This window comes from Pleurodeles waltl, chromosome 3_1 (assembly GCF_031143425.1).
Source record: "Pleurodeles waltl isolate 20211129_DDA chromosome 3_1, aPleWal1.hap1.20221129, whole genome shotgun sequence".
Taxonomy (NCBI): domain Eukaryota; kingdom Metazoa; phylum Chordata; class Amphibia; order Caudata; family Salamandridae; genus Pleurodeles; species Pleurodeles waltl.
In genome coordinates this window covers 352950771-352970764 of record NC_090440.1, presented here as the reverse complement: position 1 = coordinate 352970764, position 19994 = coordinate 352950771, and the positions used below count along the sequence as shown (strand labels likewise).

The following is a 19994-nucleotide window of genomic DNA, read 5'->3' as shown; positions in this document are numbered from 1 at the left end:
GGTCGCACTAATACATGTTTTTGAGCCCAATCATTAAATAGTGTCTAATCTAGTCAGGGTAGGTATTTCTTTTTGTACTAATTTTAGAAAGTTAGCATTTTCTTCTCTAAACCATTTGGTGCCTGCAGGCTGTTCCATGAGTCACATATAGTTAGTTGGCCTTTGTGTATTCCTCTCAGACGGTAACATACAAGTGGACTAGGTGTTGGCAATATGGACCATATTGCTAGGACGGGAAGGGCGCATCTGTGCACAGTCCTACTTATATTTCAAATGAGCTGCCTTAGCGCACACACACAAAGAAATTCATGCTAGTCTTTTGTGACCACAGATCCATTGAAGCCTCGGCTGGAAGACTCGGCAGGGAGGCAAGAAATTCCAGGACCGTCTGTGGGGGGAACCTCTAGAAGTACCAGGCATAAAAACCGGACCCTCAGATCCACTATTCACTTACTGCTTGATCTGCGGAGAACTCTCAGAGGACTGACCTGCTGCGTTGTGCCTGCTGTGTAATTCAGAGGACTGCCTTGCTGCTCCAAGAGGACTGCCCTGCAGCCTAAAACATGCCCTCTACCCACAGAGGACTGCCCTGCCCCTTCAGACATGCTTTTCTGCTTGAAATTATGATTATTTGACTGGCTCCAAGGGCTAGTTAGATGGCTTCCTGATCAGAGCTTCAGGGGCATAAAAGCAGGCACAGCTCGCGGCAAAGTAAAGGGGCGGCGCGGCGTGCGGCAGAACAAAAAAATGTAAAACATTAATTTTTTAGAAAAAAAACCTGACTCCCCGCCGCCGCAGCGCACCTCTTTCTCCATTTGTAGGCACAGGCTCCCAGCCTGCCCTGCAGCCAATCCTAACACTGCTCTCATGCTGCTGGCAGCATAACAGCAGCGTTAGAATTGGCCGGAGCGCCCTTGCTTTGCTCTCCTAGGCAGACTGGGGGCCTGGGCCTGCTGTCTCGAACCCGTCAACACAGTGCTGGTTTGGACAGAGCTCAGTGTGCGCGTATGTTTGGCCGTCCCGAGATGGCCAGCTGTAGGAGGCTGGTCTGGTTTGTAGTGGGTACCAAAGGTACTTACACCTTATACCAGGTCCAGTTATCCCTTATTAGTGACATGTAGTCAGTGTCTAAAAGCCAGGCTGTCTAGGGGTAGCTGTAGCTGAGCAGCCAAGGCTTATCTAGGAGACATGCAAAGCTCTTTCAATATCACTGTAGTCACACAGTACTCGCACACATGAAATAAAGTACCCTGTTACAAAAATAAAGGTACTTTATTTCTAGTGGCACAATGCCAAAAATACCTTAGAGACTATACTCCCTTACGAGGTAAGTAATATACCCAGTATATACACTAGAATGCAGAAATAACTGTAAAATCAGTTAGAAAACAGTGCAAATAGTGAAAATCACAATAGGTTGTAATAGGCCTAGGGGGCACAAACCAAGAAGAGAGATGCGGGTTCCTGGTTGGTGCAGATGATGTTCCACGCCAGATGGAAGATTTCAGTCTGGTTTACGCTGTTGGATTCCGCCAACACGCCTTGGCACACGCAAAGCTCACGGTTAGCGGAAAATGGCACTGCCTGGCACCAGGGGGACCTGGTGGCCTTTACCCAGGAGGGGGAGACAGAGGGGGCTCTCAGCAAGTCAGAGAGCCCTCAGAAGATCAGCAACGCACACAGGAGTCCCATGGCATGGGGACAAGGAAGGTGCAACTGGAGGATCACGCAGCATGACACAAAGGGATCCCACGCCGCCAGAGAACCACTCAGGAAGCTGTGCATCGCAGGAAGGAGTGCTGGGGGCCAGAGCTGTGCTGTGCACGAAGAACTTTGTGGAAGGTCGCGCTCAAGCCTTGGTAACTGCAAATCACGCAGTGCACAGGGGTACTGTCTTGCGTGGGGAGGCAAGCTCTTAATCCACCAAAGTTGAACAGCTGTACCTTGGGACTGTCGGGATCACTTCAGTCCCCCACCATAGCTGCTGGATCCACGCACTTTGTCAGGAGAGGGGACCCACGGCATCGGTCATCGCTGCAGAGGGGTGCCTGCTGAAGCAGGGAAGTGACTCCTTCACTTCAAGGGAGATTGCGTCACTTCTTCTGGTGCAGGCTGAAGACAGGCAGTCCTCTGAGGATGCACGACCTGGAAACAGTTCTAGTTGCTGGCAGGAGCTCAGGATACAATGTTGCAGAAGTCGTCTTTGGTTCTTTGTTACATTTTGTAGAGTTTCTGGAGGGTCCAAATGCAGTTCCGTCGGTAGAAGATGAAGTAAAAGATGCGGAGGATTCCTGCTGGAGTCTTGCAAGCCGAATCTGAGGAAACTCCCAGAGGAGAGACCCTTAACCGCCCTAAAAGGGGGATTGGTTAGTTACACAGGAAAGCACCTATCAGAGGAGGGCTCCGACGTCATCTGCTGGCATTGGCCACTCAGGTGCTCCCAGAGTGCCCCACCACCTTGAAATCCAAGATGGCAAAAGCCAGGGACACTCTGGAGAAGCTCTATGCACCACCCCTGGGGTGGTGATGGAGAGGGGAGTGGTCACTCCCCTTTCCTTTGTCTAGATTCGCACCAGAGCAGAGACTGGGGGTCCCTGAACCGGTGTAGACTGGATTATGCAAGGAGGGCACCATATGGTGTCCACTGTGGAGCACCCAGAGTGCATGGAATTGTAACTCCAATACTAGAATCAGTATTGGGGTACAATTCCCAGATGTTAGACACGTTACATGGCCATATTCAGAGTTACCATTGTGAAGCTGGACACAGGTATTGACCTATGTCCACGTAAAATGGCATCCCCACACTCACGAAGTCCGTGAAAATGGTCCTGGATGATGGGGGGCATCTCTGCTAGTGCAGAGGTGGCCTCACACACAGGTACTTAGCACTCAGCCTTCAGGGTTGGAAGGCCTGACATATAGGTGACTTATAAGTGACCTGGTGCAGTGTTTATGGCTGTGAAATGGTGCATGCACCATTTCACACAGACTGCAATGGCAGTCCTGCGGAAGTCCTTGCATGGGCTCCCTATGGGCTCCCTAAAGTAATGCTGCAGCCCCCTGGGACCCTAATTACCTGGGTACCTAAGTACCATATACTAAGGACTTATAAGGGTGCAGCAGTATGCCAATTTGGGATGAAGTACTGGGTTACCAGTATGTAGTGACACATTTGGGAAAAGAGAGAGCATAAGCACTGGGGTCCTGGTTAGCAGGATCCTGCAGTCAAACATACTGACAAACAAGCCAAAAACCACAAGCACTGGGGTCCTGGCTAGCAGGATCCCAGTGTCACAGTCAAAACACTGACCAACATGCCAAAAATGGGGGTAACTATGCTAGAAAGAGGCTACTTTCTCACACCAGCCAAACACACAAGCGCACTGAGGGGAGTGCACAGCACTCCCCTTCCCTCCCTATCACACACCATGACCACACCCCTTTAAAAATAAAACAATAATAAACCTTTTAATATCGTTTTATTTTAGGTTCTGCTGCTGGCAGGGGAGCGGGGTAAGGGGGGCTACACTGCTGCAGAAAAGCCTTCAACCATCTAGAATCTGCATCTCGACCTAGCCTGAGTAAGCGGTGCCTATGGAAGCGGTGCTAACATTGCCAAAATCAGAAACTTGGAACTTAAATATTCTTCTGCCAAAAAGTGCTGTTGGAACAGAGGAGACCGGGACCTACCTACTGGCAAATCCACCCGAGATTCATCGCGGGTCATCTTGAATTCATGGAAGCTCCCACTATGCTCAGCGGCTCTTTGCTGGAAGGGTATTGTGCCTCCTGAAGAAGCCCTCATCGGTTACAGCCTGCCGTTTCATCCTGCTGGACATTTTTGACTTCCAAAAAAAAATAATATGTCAGAATGTAGAAATCTTTACTGTGACTTTGTCCAGCGGCTCCCTAACGATGATGCTTCCTCCTCAGACACCGCCAGCTGGCTTGTCCCACTGAACTTTACCTTCTCAAATATTTTCCTACAAAAAAAAGTTTCTAAGTCCAAAGGTAAGCTTAGACCGGTCCAAATCCAATTTGTGTATCTGAACTGCGCTCCATCACAGTCAGTCATAACCTTATTCATTGCCTCAGTGTCATATTACTAAATGTCCGCGGTTGGTGCCATGATCTTTTATGTGCTACTTCTCACTTTTAAAAATTCATAACTCTGCCTCTACTGACTGGATTTTTGTTTTGGTGTCAAATAATGTATTAACATTTACTCTATTTTTCTAAATTGGTTTGCGATTTTTATTGTGCTGTGCTTTCACGTTATTGAGGTTGAGTGCTGAGTGCTAAGTTAAGCTTGACTGCTTTTGTGCCAAACCACCAGAGGGTTAAGCACAGGTTAATTTAGTGACTTTTTGTGGTTCACACTGACAAGGATTATGGCTGTTGCTTGAGAAGGGCTCACGCCTCCCTCAACCAACAACCCAATTCCTCACACTCCCATTCCAAAAATCAAGAATCAAGCGATTGTACTTGGATGTAGAATAAACCTAACCCACCCAAGCATAGTTTTTGCTGTCTCAGGCTCCTGGAAACCACAGACAGTCAAGACTGCCTCTGTTTTGCTTGCTGCTTTAGAGTAGGTATTTTGTCCTATGTGCCATCCAAGCAAAAGACAAAATTGACTTCATTTCCACCAAGGGAGCAGAGTTGTGGTAAATTACAAAGAATGCCTCAGATCTAGGAACACCATACAGACAACTCTGGAAATCCTGAGTCAAATCTCACAGTCTTCTCCATCAGCGTCTCTTTAAGCAGACTGTGAATATACCCCTGTTTACCTACAATGCCGAATAAGAGAGAGGATAAATGCACCACAACAGATCAAGTGGTGCAAGAAAACTGAAACTTTCACACAAGTTGTTTCTCACTCAATGTCTCTACCAAGAGCACAGGACCTACACAACATCACTTGTAAGGGAATTCTTAGAACTCAGCCAGTGAGAATAGCAAGAAGACAGCATGACTTCTCCATTCTAACTATAGCACGGTTCCGCTGTTTTCTACAGTTTTAATAGTTCTTTTAATAGTTTACCCAGTGCATGTATTTTTATTGACTCCGGTGTCCGTGTTCAGTGGCATCCGGAGTCTTTGGGGATTTCTCACTTTATTTGATATTAGTTTGTTTTAGGCTTTGTGTACTGCTTCTCTTGGCGGCTATCTTTCCCTCACTCTGTGGTTCTGAATAGAGCGGCCATTTTGTGAGAGAGTCTAGCTGCCAGTCACCCGCTGCCCAGGCCCATAAAAAGAGCTGCATAAAGCGGACGCACTGCGGACCGTATTCCATAGGTAAAACTTCTCCTCCATTCTAACTATACCGCGATTCTGCTGTTTTCTACAGTTTTAATAGTTCTTTTAATATTTTACCCAGTGCATGTATTTTTATTGACTCCGGTGTCCGTGTTCAGCGGCATCTAAAGTCTTTGGGGATTTCTCACTTTATTTGATATTAGTTTGTTTTAGGCTTTGGTGCTGCTTCTCTTGGCGGCCATCTTTCCCTCACTCGGTGGTTCAGAGTAGAGCCACCATTTTGTGAGGCGGTGTAGCTGCCAGTCACCTGCTGCCCAGGCCCACAAAAAGAGCTGCATGAAGAGGACGCGCGCAGCGGGTGCGCCGAAGGTGCGCCAAAGGCAAGCCTGTCTGTGCCCGTCCCTGTCCCGCCGGGTCCAGGGCCTAGAAATATTATGAATGCAGTTCCGGAAAGATTAGTTTACCCAAGGCAATCTCTTACATCACTTAACAATTGTACAGTGAATTTTTGTCAACACTTGTTAAATCCTAATTTCCCTATTAGTTCCAGTAACATTTGGCAATGGACCCCTCAACCCATACGTCCACTGGACTTGAGAAAGGATGTAGAGCAGGTTAGCAAATTGTTGCTACTGAACTGTCGTTCTCTATCTGCCCACAAGCTACATATCCACTCACTGTTAAGCGAGTATGTCCCAGAGGTTCTATTTTTACAGAAACATGATTGTCTGAGGATTCCACTCCTGATGTAGTCATGGCCCTGCCCCCAGGCTATTTAAAACATTGTGTAGATAGACCCCACGCCAGGGGAGGGGGGACAGGAATAATATACAAAAAATTAATCCATTGACTTATCCACTCCCTCTCTATACCCGACTGCGAAAGTCTGTCCTTTTCACTGGCAATCAACGCTACTTTTTCTATCTCTGGCATTTTGATTTATCGTCCTCTTGGCCCTTATGGGAGTTTTCTGCAGGCCTTACCGGACTGTGTAGCAGATCTTGCATGCAGAAATTTCAACTTTACTATCCTAGGTGATTTTAACATTCATGTAGACGAAGCACACAACATCTCTGCCAAAACTTTACTTATGGATTTAGCAGCTTTAGACCTGACACAATTGATACTTGCCCCACTCATCTAAGAGGCCATACAATTGATCTGGTCTTTAGTAACCTTTCAAACCTATTGGCTCAGGCCTCCCTTCCCTTGATCTGGTCCGATCATTTTTTAGTCTTACTTACGCACCCCAAATCTCCTCCAATCCACTAACCCCCTAGTAAGTTAACTGTATGCCAGTGGTCAAAGTTAAACAAGAAGGATTGGATGGATACCCTAGAGAGCCTGCGTTCCTCCTCCTCTTGTTGTGAGCCTTATACAGCAGACAGTTTTGATAAGTGGATCTCCAAGTCCCTAGACATTATTCTACCAACTAAGACTATTCACACGACTACCCATCAAAAGAAATCACCTTGGTTGTCTCCTCATCTGCTGCATGTAAAAAAAAGAATGTAAGCGGGTGGAGAGGAAATGGAAAAAGACTTATGAGCCGGTCTTGAAAATAGGCTACAGGAATGCAATTAGATCCTTCCATGTGGAAACTAAGGTTGCGCAGGCATCTTTTTATACCTCCAGGTCCTCTCATTCCCCTAGAGAGATCTTTTTAATTTTTAAGGAAATGACTCAGCCTACCTCCCCAGTAATGTAATGGAAGGCCCTAAGGAACACAGTAATGAGTTAGACTGTTTATTACAAAAGAAAATCTCTGACATTCAGACAACTCTCCCCAGCAATTCCTTGTATGAGGATAAGTTAGCCCCTCATGCTGACTCCCAGTCTTCTAGAGCCCTATTCTCAGTTTTTCAGCCCCGAGGGAATACTTAGTAGGTAATTACCTTTGCTCTATAAAGTCTCAATCTCCTTTGGACCCACCCCCCATCCATCTTAGCCTTAGGATCGGATGTTAGAACACCTGCGCTAACCAATGTTCTTAACAACTCTCTGTCTTTTCGGCATCTTCCGCAACACTGGAAACCTGTTGTCGTCAAGCCCCTACTAAAAAAAAAACAATCTTGATACAACAGTAATCTGTAACTACAGACCAATTGCTCTTCTCCCTATAGCATCAAAAATAATCAGGAAACACATTAACAATCAAGTGTCAGGCTTCCTTGAGGAGCATAATCTTCTTCATAGCACTCAAATGGGATTCAGACCACAACACAGCACGGAAACTGCCCTGCTGGCTGTTACTGAACACACTTGACAACGCCTAGATGTGGGTGGATATGCAGCAATCATTTTACTTGACCTGAGTGCCGCTTTTGACACTGTGGATCATTAAATCTTACTTAACAGAATTTCTCAAAGGGGAATTGAGGGTACCAGCCTTAAATGGTTTTCATCTTATTTGAATCAGAGGACTTTTCAAGCCCTTGATCGGGCATACTTTTCTAACATTTTTTCTCTCACCTGTGGGGTTCCACAGGGCTCATCCTTAAGCCCTACGCTTTTTAATATTTATATGGCCCCTTTGGCAAAGATTGTGGAACTCCATGGTTTATCCCTGGTGTCTTATGCCGATGAGACCCAATTGGTCTTCTCTTTTTCCATCAACACCAATTCAGAACAGGCTACTCTATCATCTTGTCTGTTGGATGTTGCCAGATGGATGTCGGACAGCAAGCTTAAGCTTAATGACAAGAAAACAGAGGTGGTGTTGGTAGGGAACCCATCCCTCCTCAAGTCCCCTGCTCCAGTCCCAGTAGGATTAAACCCACCTAAAGACAATATAAAAAGTTTAGGCTTTTGGCTGAACTCCCGTCTTACGATGGAATGTCATTTGGAAAAACTTGGAGCCACCTGTTTCAGCTGTTAAGGACTTTCAGGAAAATCTTTACTTTCCTTCCTTTTGTGGCCAAAAGGCTTATTGTTCAGGCTCTCATATTGTCTCGCCTAGATTATGGGAATGTTCTATTCATGAGCTCTCCATCCTAAGTCTTAAAGAGATTGCAGGTGGTACAAAATGCTGCTGCCCGCTTACTGATGGACATTCCCAGACATCATTCTGCCAAAGCAGCCCTGGCCTCTCTCCACTGGCTCCCCATTGAACATCGTGTCAATTTCAAAGCTATTTGTTTTGTTCACCAGGCCATTCATAAAAAGGGTCCGGCATTTCTTAGGCGGATTGTAACTCCCTATATTCCTCAAAGATCACTTAGATCCTTGTCTGCCTCTTTAATTAATGTTCGTCATGTTAAGAAAGCAAGATGGGGAGACAGTTATTTTGCCCTAAAAGCAGTCAATCTATGGAATTCCCTCCCACTGGAACTCCGCTTAGAGAACTCAAAACTTTCCTTTTGTAAAAAGTTGAAGACTTTACTGTTTCCTTTATAGTTTGTCAGCTTTTTTATTGCCTGTTTAATGGTCCTGCATTAGGGCTGGGAAGCCCCGGGGTAGCCATGTGCTCTATAAGTTCTAATAATAATAATAATAATAATAATAACAATAATAATAATAAACAGTATAGCATGGATGAAGGTATACAAACTATAAACACAGCAACCACATATCACTACCATACAAGTTAAGGAGGAGCACAGAAGCTGTTGAAAACATTAACCATATCCTCCTCACTAAATGTAAATGGTACTCAAAATACAGATAGATCTTTCTAGAGAATACGACAAGGCATGTTCTGGTGGAAAACCAAAAAAGTACTTTGATGCTACTTATTGAGAACTACTGACCTGAAATTGCCCAGAAAATAATAGCCTTCCTTAAGGATGACAAGAACATTAGAAAACCCAAAACCTCACTGCTGGGATCATCTGCAAAGCAGAAACCAACACAGTGAAATTCTATCTCTCACCAAAGCCAAGGGTGCTTTTTCAAATGCCTGCCCTACCTTTTGTGTATTATAGGAATTACAATCACCACAATCTATGCTTTGTGTCATCTATCCCTCTAGGTAATTATGCAAAGAACTGTCCTCTTTCTTTGAAGACAAAATAAAAAAAAAAACAGCAATGCCATCATCAATGAGGTAATTCCTCTTCTGAGAATATTCATTTAGAGTGTTCTTCCTCCATCTTAATCACCTTTTTAATTTTATTTTGTTCAACTGTCAACATTTAACCCTATTACGATGGAAGAGCTGATGACCATTGTTTCACATACTCGACTCTCCATCTCACCAAATGGCTTTTGCCTTGCAAAGTTAAGTAAGCCGCTTTACCACCATATAAAAAAATTACTTTTTTTTTTTTAAAAACGTTCACTCACAGGGCATAGCCCTGTTGGAGTGAAAGAAAGCAGAGTCAAACCACTACCAAAAAGCCATCTGTCATCTGAAGCATTCCAGCACCTCTGAGCAGTAATCCCTTCTCCTGCATGCTAGGAAAAGCTAGTTACAAAATTTCCCGAACAAGCACTGGCAAAGCCAATAGGTCTCGCCTATGCACTGGCTACTGCCTTTGTCAGTATGTTTAACCAATTTGCACAGTAGTGCAAAAGGTCGGACTGGGACATCAAAGAGGCCCTGGCACCATAATAGAAGTTGCCCCATTTGTGAATTAGAAATCTAAAAAGTAGCCTTTGTTTCCTTATCGAGGCAGTTTCGAACGTGTGAAGATATATTCTGTAAGTGCTTTGAAAGGTATGGAAGACTGCATGAATTTCAGCTTGCTTCAGGCTGTTTGTTTCCATATGAGTGAAACAAACAGCAAAAACCGCCCTGGCAGACCACAAAACAGGCACAGAAACAGCCAACAAAAACGGCCCACACATTGACCTGTCACACCAGCCCACCTGGCACTACCTGATTACCCTACAGGCTAGTCCAACCCTGGCAGCACATTTGCTGATGGCTAAATGTTAAGAAAAAAAGCACTATGACATGATCAGCGGTGGCCGCGTCATAGTGCAAATTTTTCTGGTGGGTGGGGGTTAGACAGAGGCTCAAGCAACAATGGGTGAAGCAGGGAACGAGGCAAGCAACAACATGGGAGGGAAACAGGGAACAATGATGGGGGGGGGAAGAGGGGTGGGGTGGGGGAAGCAATGACAGTGGTAGGGGTGGCAGTGACGGGTCACGCAACAGCATGGAGGTAGGGACAAAAACGGGACAAGCAACAACTGGGCAAGCAACAATGCTGAGTGGGGAGGAAGGCCTGCTAACACACTCTTATGGAGTGCTGCCAGCAAAAAAAAGAAAGCCAACTACCTCTGAAAAGGCGCAAACAGTGGAAGGACACCCCACCGGACAAGGAAGCAGTACTTGGGCCGTGCTCCAGGTGAGGTACAAATACTCGAAAAAAAGTGAAGTTGGCACAAGCTCACCAAGTGAAGTAAGAAAATGGTGGTGAGGAAACCAATCAATGGTAAGCAATAGGTGGGCTCTAAGCTCCCTGTTAGTAAACAAAATGTCTTGCAAGTGACAGCGCATGCACTGCCTCAGGTGGGAGGTAAAAATGGAATGCTCAATGTCTTTCAAGCAGCGTTAGACCCATTCACGGCACTGAGCTAAATTTTGTTGCAGATGATCAGTGCCTTGCTACTTCTAGATCTCTCAGCTGCATGCACACCACTGCCCATGGTACACACATCGATAACCTTGAAAAGACGGAGTCTCTGTGAACTATTGCTAAAATTTTCGACTCCCATCTCCATTTGCTAATGCCCTAATTTAAGGCTTGTCAAACGGTTGGAACAAGATGCAAAAAATCACCCAGTTGGAAGTTGTTCCCAATGCAATTTCATTGTGCCGGGTTAAAAACACTTTGTTGTCTGCTGGTTCGTTAAAGGATTAGTTACAAATGTATGACTTTTGTATACAAAGCCACTAGAGAGTCCCTGACTTATTGGCCACGGCATTCGTGTGGCATAGACCTTCTATAGCCTTGCACTCCGCAGACCAATTTCTTTCACCAACCTCCCACCTCACCTCATTTCGCATGGTAATACAGCTTTTTCTGAAGCCATGTCCAAAATCTGGAATTCTAGCAGGAAAATGTTAAAAACATGGCTACTTTATCTCCTTTAGTCCCTAAGTTATGAAGTTTTGAACCTAAAGCGCCAAGAGGTTTTCTGCATGTTTGCTCAAAAAAATTAATTTAACAACATAACATAGCGACAGTGTGTGCATAGTATTTTTAATGTTGTGCAATAATAGCAATGTGAGAAGCCAGGCTCTCTAAAGGGAATGACAAAATTCAGTAAAGAAAAGAAAGAAGAGAGAAGCACATTTCTAATACACCCAAATTTAATCTAGAAAAGTAATGCATTGTTCACAATAATTTGATTAATGAGCAGAATGTAATTGATGAACATAAGATAAGCTAAGAATAGATCCGATCTTTCCCGTTTAAAAAAAAAGAAAGCCACTTACAGTGCCTTCCTCTGCAAGAAAAGATATTGATTGGTCCATGCCGCCTCCTTCTGTGCCAATATAGCGCTCACTCTTGGCACAAGTTTCTGCAAGCTCCACCTAGAAAAATATTAGTGAAAATATGAGACAGCAGGCATTCCCAGAAGGGCATCAGATGATGAAAGGAGGAGATTTATAAAGGTGGATCATTAAGGTCATGTTTTCTTAAGCATTCCAGTCCACTAGACTAGGTTTTGGAAGCCAGACAAAACTCTTTTTGGAAATCCACATAACCGCCTTACATTCTTTTTAATCAATGTCATAATTATATCTGATTTGGCTAACATTTTGTTCCCATTGTTTTGTTTTCATAGAGTGAAAATGTTCTAATTCATCATGACAACTGACTGATTTAGTCAAGGTATGCCAGGCTGGCGATCTGGAACCTTGACCCATAATCTGGCCACTACCTGTCTGCAGTCTATCTGTCTTCCATGTTCTGAGAAGCTTTAATTATTCACAGATCTTGACATGCAACGAGCAACTCGTAAAGCACAAGGCCAATAACATCATCATCCTTTTTGCATACTAAAACTCACGAGAAAGCCTCATTAATATTGCACATATTTTCAGACACCACACATTTGAACAAAGCCACTAACCATTTTATATGCGTGTAATTTACCTCCTGCTTTTGGAACTGAAACAACAAACAATGGAGAGCAGGAGAGCAGGTGTTCAAAATGTGGCTTCCAATGAGATATCATAGTTAGTTTGGTATAACCTGGCCATACAAACACCTGAAACCTTCCTTAACAAATCATGAGGACAAGGAGTTTTAGGCCATTGCAAGGTTTTGTTTACTTAACAGGCCACTTCCCAAACAGTATTGCTCAATCTCAATTCATGCATTTCTATCCAGATATTTACAGGACACAGATAGGTTCCTCACAATGAGGTTTAAAATGACAGTATCCACCCTTCTGGTAGAAATATCCCATTCTCTGAATTACTAAACACTTCTTCAGTGTGCAGGCCAAGCGGACTGCTAGCATCTGAGTTTCCATCGAGCTCACACAACTGTGGGCCACACAAGTCAGGGAGCACACCATAGTTTGGTTAACCTACCATCAACACCCAAGTGTCATAACAAATTTAGGAATTAACAGCAGAACTGGGGAGTTCAGTGCTGGGAGTATTGCTCAAGTCTAACTCTTCCTCTGTGTAGGGAACTATGCTGTAAAGATGATACGTAGGAGGGAGTAATGAGAGACTTAGAGACAACAGAAGGAAGAGTAGAAAGAGAATGAAAACAAGCTTTGGCAAAGCCTATAATCTTGCCTTTTACGCACTCTTTTGAATTTGTAAATGCTTGTTTGCCGATGCAGAACGGCATTGGCAAAACAATAATGAATACAACCATTTGTGAATACTCCATGCATCTTCACACGTGCATTATTATGGTACAATGGCCCTACCGTGATGAAATATCTGCTGGCATGCATTACCATTTTTCCAGCCATTTTCTTTTCATTGAAAATTAGCATTTCAAGATGAAAGAAACCCACCTTACAACAGTACATTTAAAAGGTAAAAAAGTCCCAAAGCAATAAAATGGATGGTGACAAGTTCATACGCAATGGAAAATAAAACAGAAGAGGAAGGAATAAGATGCAAACAAATGAGGCTGACAAGAAAACGAACCAAGTGTAAGCAATAAGCTGGAAGTATTGGACTTGTGTACAACAGGCCTTCAATTACAGACTGTAGGCAAGACCTAAAAACCTTTAAAACAAAGGCAAGGCAGAATACAACTTCATGATTTGTCTTCGAGGTTCTCATTGGCATATTTCCAGGTAGGCAGGTAGCTGAAGGTGAGAATGAATCATCTTGAGGCAGCGGTACATAAAACCTCTTCACTATCTAGGATGGCACATGGAAAGAGTTTCAAAGCGATTTTAAAAGTCTGAATAATAACAAGCTGAACATAAGACTGGCTTGCATGACTAGCACAAAAGAAGAGACCTAGTTGGCTATAGTGATTTACATTAGAAACCAAGAAATGTGTATAACCCCAAACGGGAAAGCAAAAGCTACAACTAGTGTTCTGCATGTGTGTCAAGTCAGCACGAGAGGAAACCAATATAGAGCACAGCATATGGGAATTTTTAAGAATCAAAACAAACTGCATCCAAAATGACGAATGTTTGACAAACAGCAAAATAGCTGCAGAAATGTTCAAACAATGAGGACAACCTGAACATAATATGGATAAATCTTTTGAAAAGACAAGTGAAAAGAACAGAACAGAATAGGATTATTAACAAGGCCTGGGTGAAATTTTCAATTCCGCTAGCAGAATCAGAGGAATTTCTGTAATTCCGTGTTTCTACTGTAACGCGGAATTACTTGATACATTAAAATTCAACTGCTTTGCCAGCAGAATTAAAGATTATGCAGTAGTTGGTTCCTAAAGTTTAGAAACCAGTGCAAACCACTTGGCACCCTTGCATACTCCACAGTGAAAACGTTTTAATCATTGCACAGCATGCAAGTACGCAGAGTGGTATTTGCCTGCACTATTTTCTTAGGAAAAATGCGTCTTTCATCCCAGGGTGCATATTGCACTAAAAATATAGTGCCAAATGCCCACTCTATCACATCACAGAATTCTGCAGAATCTGGCAGAATTTTAATGTAATTCCACGAAATCAAACTCCGCGCATTCCTCCCACCCCTATTATTAACAAACAAAATCAGAGTCAAAGTGTCTCAACAAATACAATTAGACTGATCATGATACGCCTCTTAAAATAGGCAACTCATAATAGAAGATGCAGATTTAGGTTCCACTCAGGGGAACTCACACAGCAATCACGTGACAAAGAGTGAAATCAATCAAGACCTGAAAATAAGTAGCCACTACAATACAGGAATGAAAAACATAGGCTGAGGGACAAAAAAAGGATTTGGGCTCCATAAACACAGCTGTACTCGCAGACATTTTGTGACTAACAGCAAAGAAGCACTTGTAACACACAAATGTCCATTCGAGAGACAAAAGATATAGGAAGGCCCACATTTCACTACAAAAAAGAGTTCTAGTACATCTACGAGCAACTACTACTGTGCATGGCAACTATTCAATCACTTACCATATTTATAACTATCCTGAAGGCAAATCAGAACTCTTATAATGATGTGGAATCGAGATGATGGAGACAGAAAAGGGAGGCTTCATCAAACGGAATCAAAATATGTCTTTAGAGTAAAGACACTATTTCTGAGAGGACACTGTTTAGATAAGAAGCTATTCAGCCACTTGGATGGATGACACCAATGATCTGTTCTAAACTGACTTTAATGACAGTGCCGGAACTTTGGTGCATTGGGATTAAAAGAAGCACCTCGTGGTGTAGAAACACATACTGGCACGCTCTCAAGAAGAAGCTATAAATATGCATGTTTTTCGACAAGAACAATTTGTGCATAATTACCTCAAAACAAGAGATATTGAATATGAATCTCCACCTGCAGGATGTTTACATCAAAGTGTTTCTAATGGAGGGCAAAAGGATATAAACAAGCATTTGCAATGCAATGGGTCTCGCATTTGCTCGAGTTAGAGTTATTAGCGTTGTAAATTCCTAACTGAACTTTACTGATAATGTGTTTTACATCGATTACAAGAAGATGGGGAGTGCAGTGAAGAAAATTATGGGCCTGTGCCTGCAGACTGGAAATGTCACCTGTGGACTCCTGAATGAAATCTTGTCATAGGGTCACTCTCAACACAGCAAAGGCAAACTTTGTGAAAACATTTGTCTCAGCACCTGTCAGTTTTACTAAAGAAAATAATAATAATGTTTATGACGTCTTCAAAAGAATGAAAGGTTATGGGAAGGGAGCGTTTTCCTTGGTCGGAGATGCATATATTGTCAGACGCTACGTACATACCATTACGTGATGTACAATGGCATCTCCTTTAAAGCGCATCGGTTACCAAGCATGTGCAAAGCAATGACTGCTGATTTGATTGACCAGGAGCAAAACGAGTAATTTGACTATTAGAACAATGTGATACATGTCTCTGGGGCTTCTGCTAACAGTACAATAGATGTGCAAATAAAACCAATTTTAAGGCAGCTAAAAAAAAGCACCCAAATAGCTTCTGAACGTAGAACGCCATACACGTAAAAGTGACATCCCATAAACTGTGCACTTCGAAATATAACACAATTTTGCCTAAAGAACCATATTCATATCATCACTATGTAATGTTACCTAACAGCGACAAGACATCTGTCTGTGTCTTCTACTCATAAAACATTAGAGCTGAAACTGAGGACTTGCTTTTGAGGGAATCATTATATCCGCTAGCAGGGATGGGAGGGCAGGAAGAAAAACATGTAGGGAGCGAGGGCGGTATCAAGGGACCCCTTAAAGAGGCATTGCCAGCTATAGCCTTGTGGGACTTAGAGCTGCCCTCACAGTGTTTTCTGTACGTTTTGTGCCTTTTTCTAATTTTTTACAGTGTATTTAGTTTGTCTAAATAAATTGTAAGTTGCATTTCGCTGTATTTAAATGCAGGCTTGTGGGATCATACTCATACAAACATTGCGCCTTCAGTCACTAATCAGTAGGGCACAGCCTTGAAGGAGCTCCGATCGGAGCACAGCAGCTGGTCTTTTACGGCTACGGCAGAGGCAACAAAGAAATTAAAGCTTTCCATTCCAAGCCAAACGTGGGAGCTAAGATAAACGAGGGTAACTGGAAAAGCCTCCCACTGCTGTTGGGTTTTATGTTTGCAGAGGGAGCTGGTGGGGAGGAGGGACTGAACACACACTCACAGTGTAAGATCAACAGGCAAATACTAAAAAAAAAAAGTCCCCTACAGAAGACATAAACAGGACATAGTGTAATTATAGAGTAGTTGGTGCTGCTCCCAAAATGAAAAAAGGCAGGACAAAGAGGCAGAACTGACCACTAGCAAGCAAGGATTTTTAAAGGACACTGGAACCAACAGATGAAATCGCTGGAACCCACAGTATAAATATACTTAAAAGTATACAACACGTCTAAGAAGTGATGATGAGTACAACCATTGGACGCAGTTAAAAAGGGACAGAATAATCCCTGAATGTGAAAATAGTAAAATATGTAGTCCTTTTGAGAAATACATAACAATAATCTCTACCAAATCACCAATGTAAGACAATTAATATGCCTCCAAGTAATTTATGTAATTTGGGATACAAACTATGCTAGGCCTAGTTATAAAGAAGTAGAATTCCCACAACGCAGCGGAGTATAGTAAAACATAACAGCAAAGTAATAATGAACCTGCTATTCCTGAAAGGTAACCAAAACCTGAACATTTTATTCAATCAATAGTTACTGTTAGCGCCATCTTGCAGAGACAAGCTTCAACGATCTCTCAATTCTGGAGACAGAATATGTTTTAAGCAAATTAAATACATAATTAGTTATTGTCTTACAAAACAGTACTGTCCATTAATTCACTTACTGTTTCAACAAACATCTCGTATTTTTCTCAAACGTAGGTTTCAAACGTACTTCTCCCCAAAAACATGTACTATAAAAATACAGAACGGGTAACACAGGTGAACTTCTCCTTACTCCTCCAATAAAACAAGCATTTGCAATGCAACGGATCTCACGTTTGCTCGAGTTAGAGCTATTCGTGTTTTAAACTCCTAACTGGACTTTTCTTGCCACATAAACTGAAAAGTAAAACAGTTTCAAATAAGCAAGCCCATGGCCACCACGAAGCGTGACCGGGACACACAAAAGGTACTACAAGTTCGCTTGCAGTGAAACGTATTGGCAAAAGTGCAAATATCCATTTAACAGGGTCGATGTCATGCAAAGAGCACGACTACTGCCCAGCGAGATCGGGCTGCCTGAGAAATAATGAGGCAACGTAGTCCAGAAACTATACGGAAAACATGGAGCCTCGTATGTTTTTTGTAGCTGGCCACTGTGCTCGAGGAGGGCTAAACACCAGAAAAGGCATGATGTACGCATGCCTCTTACTAATGAAATGAAGCGCATTGTAAAAGGCAAGCTCACGGACCAACCAAACTGATGGACATGGTTAAAAGCCCATAGAGAGATTACACCAGGGACAGAGTTCTTTGCGCTCAACCCTAAAAACATTATCGAGATCAGATGAATACTACTTTAAAAGAACTTAATCAAAAAATAAAATTGTTTCTATACATTGTACTTGTTTATCTAAAGCCTACACGCAAAATTCTCAAAAGTAATAAAGTATTGTAGTGAGAGGCACTTACCCCAGGAAGACCTCTACATCAGGGATGTTAAAATGTGTTGAAGGCTACAGTCAGCTTCAGCTGTTCAGAAGAATTTATGTTATCAAATCTTCAAAAAGTGCAATAAGAAAAAGAAGGCTGGCTCTGGGTCAGCCCTCAGGCCATTCCCTTTCTTATGTTTTTTTATAACTTCACATGGTATGGTGATGCAGTTATACTGTTCTGTTTGTGTTCCCATTAGGTTTTGGTGATGGGGCCATCAAGAAGTCCTTGAGTTACACTGCAAATGAGACTTGTAGCTGGGATCACCATGTAGCTACCTTTGATGTATTTACTTTTCTGACTTCCACCATCTTCGTTTAGGAAGTGCTTCAGGTTGGATGCCTTTCCCTCTCATTAGGTACACTTATAGTCACTATTACCTGTGCTGAGGGCTATACCGGTTGTTAAAGGCCCTGAACCCAAGCTCATGCCTAAGACCAGGGAAAGGGCCTTTAACAACCGGTATATTTTGAGGATATTAGAACATTCCACCCACTAAAAGTAGAATGTTCTAATTTAAAAAGGAGGACACATGAAAAGAAATTGAAATGTTGGAGCTCTGGGCTTATACCAGCCATTAAAAGACCCAAGGTACTCCACTGTCTTCAATGGAGCTCTCTACATGCCAATGTTTGTTTTACCCTTTTAAGTTAATTTGTTTCACATTTCTATCTTGAGCACAGCTTTACCGCTTTCTTTGTTTCTTACAAATACAACAAAAATACTAGTACTTTTTAAAAATTATCTATTGTGCCATATTTTGCAGTTGATGCCCATTACGTTTACAACGTTCGGCGCAAACATCATATTCTCACGCCTTGTCATACTACTCTTCTGCAACACTGTTAAACAAAACGGCCCCACTCCCAGCTGCTACACTGTTGCAGCCACAATTTTATTTCATGATGGGATTTTCTTTCTAGGACATCATAGGACAATACACACAAAGCTACCAAACTAATACCAACCCCATCCAACAATTCTGCCCTGACACAAACCCACTCCTGAACCTATCAGGAGCGGCTCTCAGAAGGATTGCTGACACTGTCAAGGAAAAAAATAGAGATGAATATTAACACCCAGGCTCGTACTTTATTTATCCAACTGCAAATGAATGATTTCATAAATAGCATGCATGTATGCACTATGTATGTATGTATGTATGTGTATATTTATAAAGTGCATTCTGGCTCAAAAAGAGCATCGAAGCGCTAGCATGGGTAAAGACGACCCCGAACTTGTCAGGAAACCCCCAACTCTCAGAAAAAGACGAAGATTAGCTAGGAAAGAGCCATGTTTTAATCAATTTCCTAAAGCGTAAATAACTAGTTTCTGCCCTAATGTTTAGAGGGAGGGAGTTCCAGCACTTAGCTGCAGCTACAGAGAAGGCTTTATCACCCCACTTCACTCTTATTAGTCCGGGGTACCTGAATGTTGTAGGCTGAGCATGATCTAAGATATCTCTTTGGTTTGTACCAACATAATTTAGCGATCACATAATTTTAACCCTGATCATGCACTGCTTTATAAGACAAGCAAAGAGATTTAAAAATAATCCGTTGAGCCACCGGAAGCCAGTGTAATTGTCTAAGACTACTTCTCACAGAGGTCCAACGAGGGCGATTAAGAACAGCTCTGGCGGCTGAATTCTGAATCAGCTGCAGCCTATTGAGCAGGCCTTTATCTAAATTGAGAAACAAGGCATTGCAATAGTCTACTTTAGACATTACCAAAGCTAAAGTGGCGGAAATCCTCCATTTATACTGGAGAAAAGGAAAAACTTTCCTTAGCATTTTAATCAACCACAAACATGTTTTTACCTTGTGGTTTACCTGATATTTGAAAGACAGTTGATCATCAAACATAATACCCAGGTTCTTACTAACATTGGTAGGGGTAGGAAGGGAACCACAGTCTGTTGGCCACCAACGTGGATTCCAATGTTTAATACCAGACCCAAAACAAGGAATTTCAGTCTTAGCAGCATTCAATTTAAGCCAGTTGGTCCCCATCTAGTTACTGAC

The 19994-nt window shown here is 42.8% G+C and overlaps 1 protein-coding gene across 2 annotated transcripts in view; it reads right to left on the bottom strand.

Moving 5' to 3' along the window:
* The window catches only part of GALK2 (galactokinase 2), an 849252-nt gene that overhangs the window by 384072 nt on the left and 445186 nt on the right, over positions 1–19994 (bottom strand). For both annotated transcript variants that reach the window (XM_069222509.1, XM_069222510.1), the window contains exon 6: positions 11654–11752. In XM_069222509.1, the coding sequence (XP_069078610.1) occupies positions 11654–11752 (99 nt within the window). The remainder of the gene's footprint in view (positions 1–11653; positions 11753–19994) is intronic.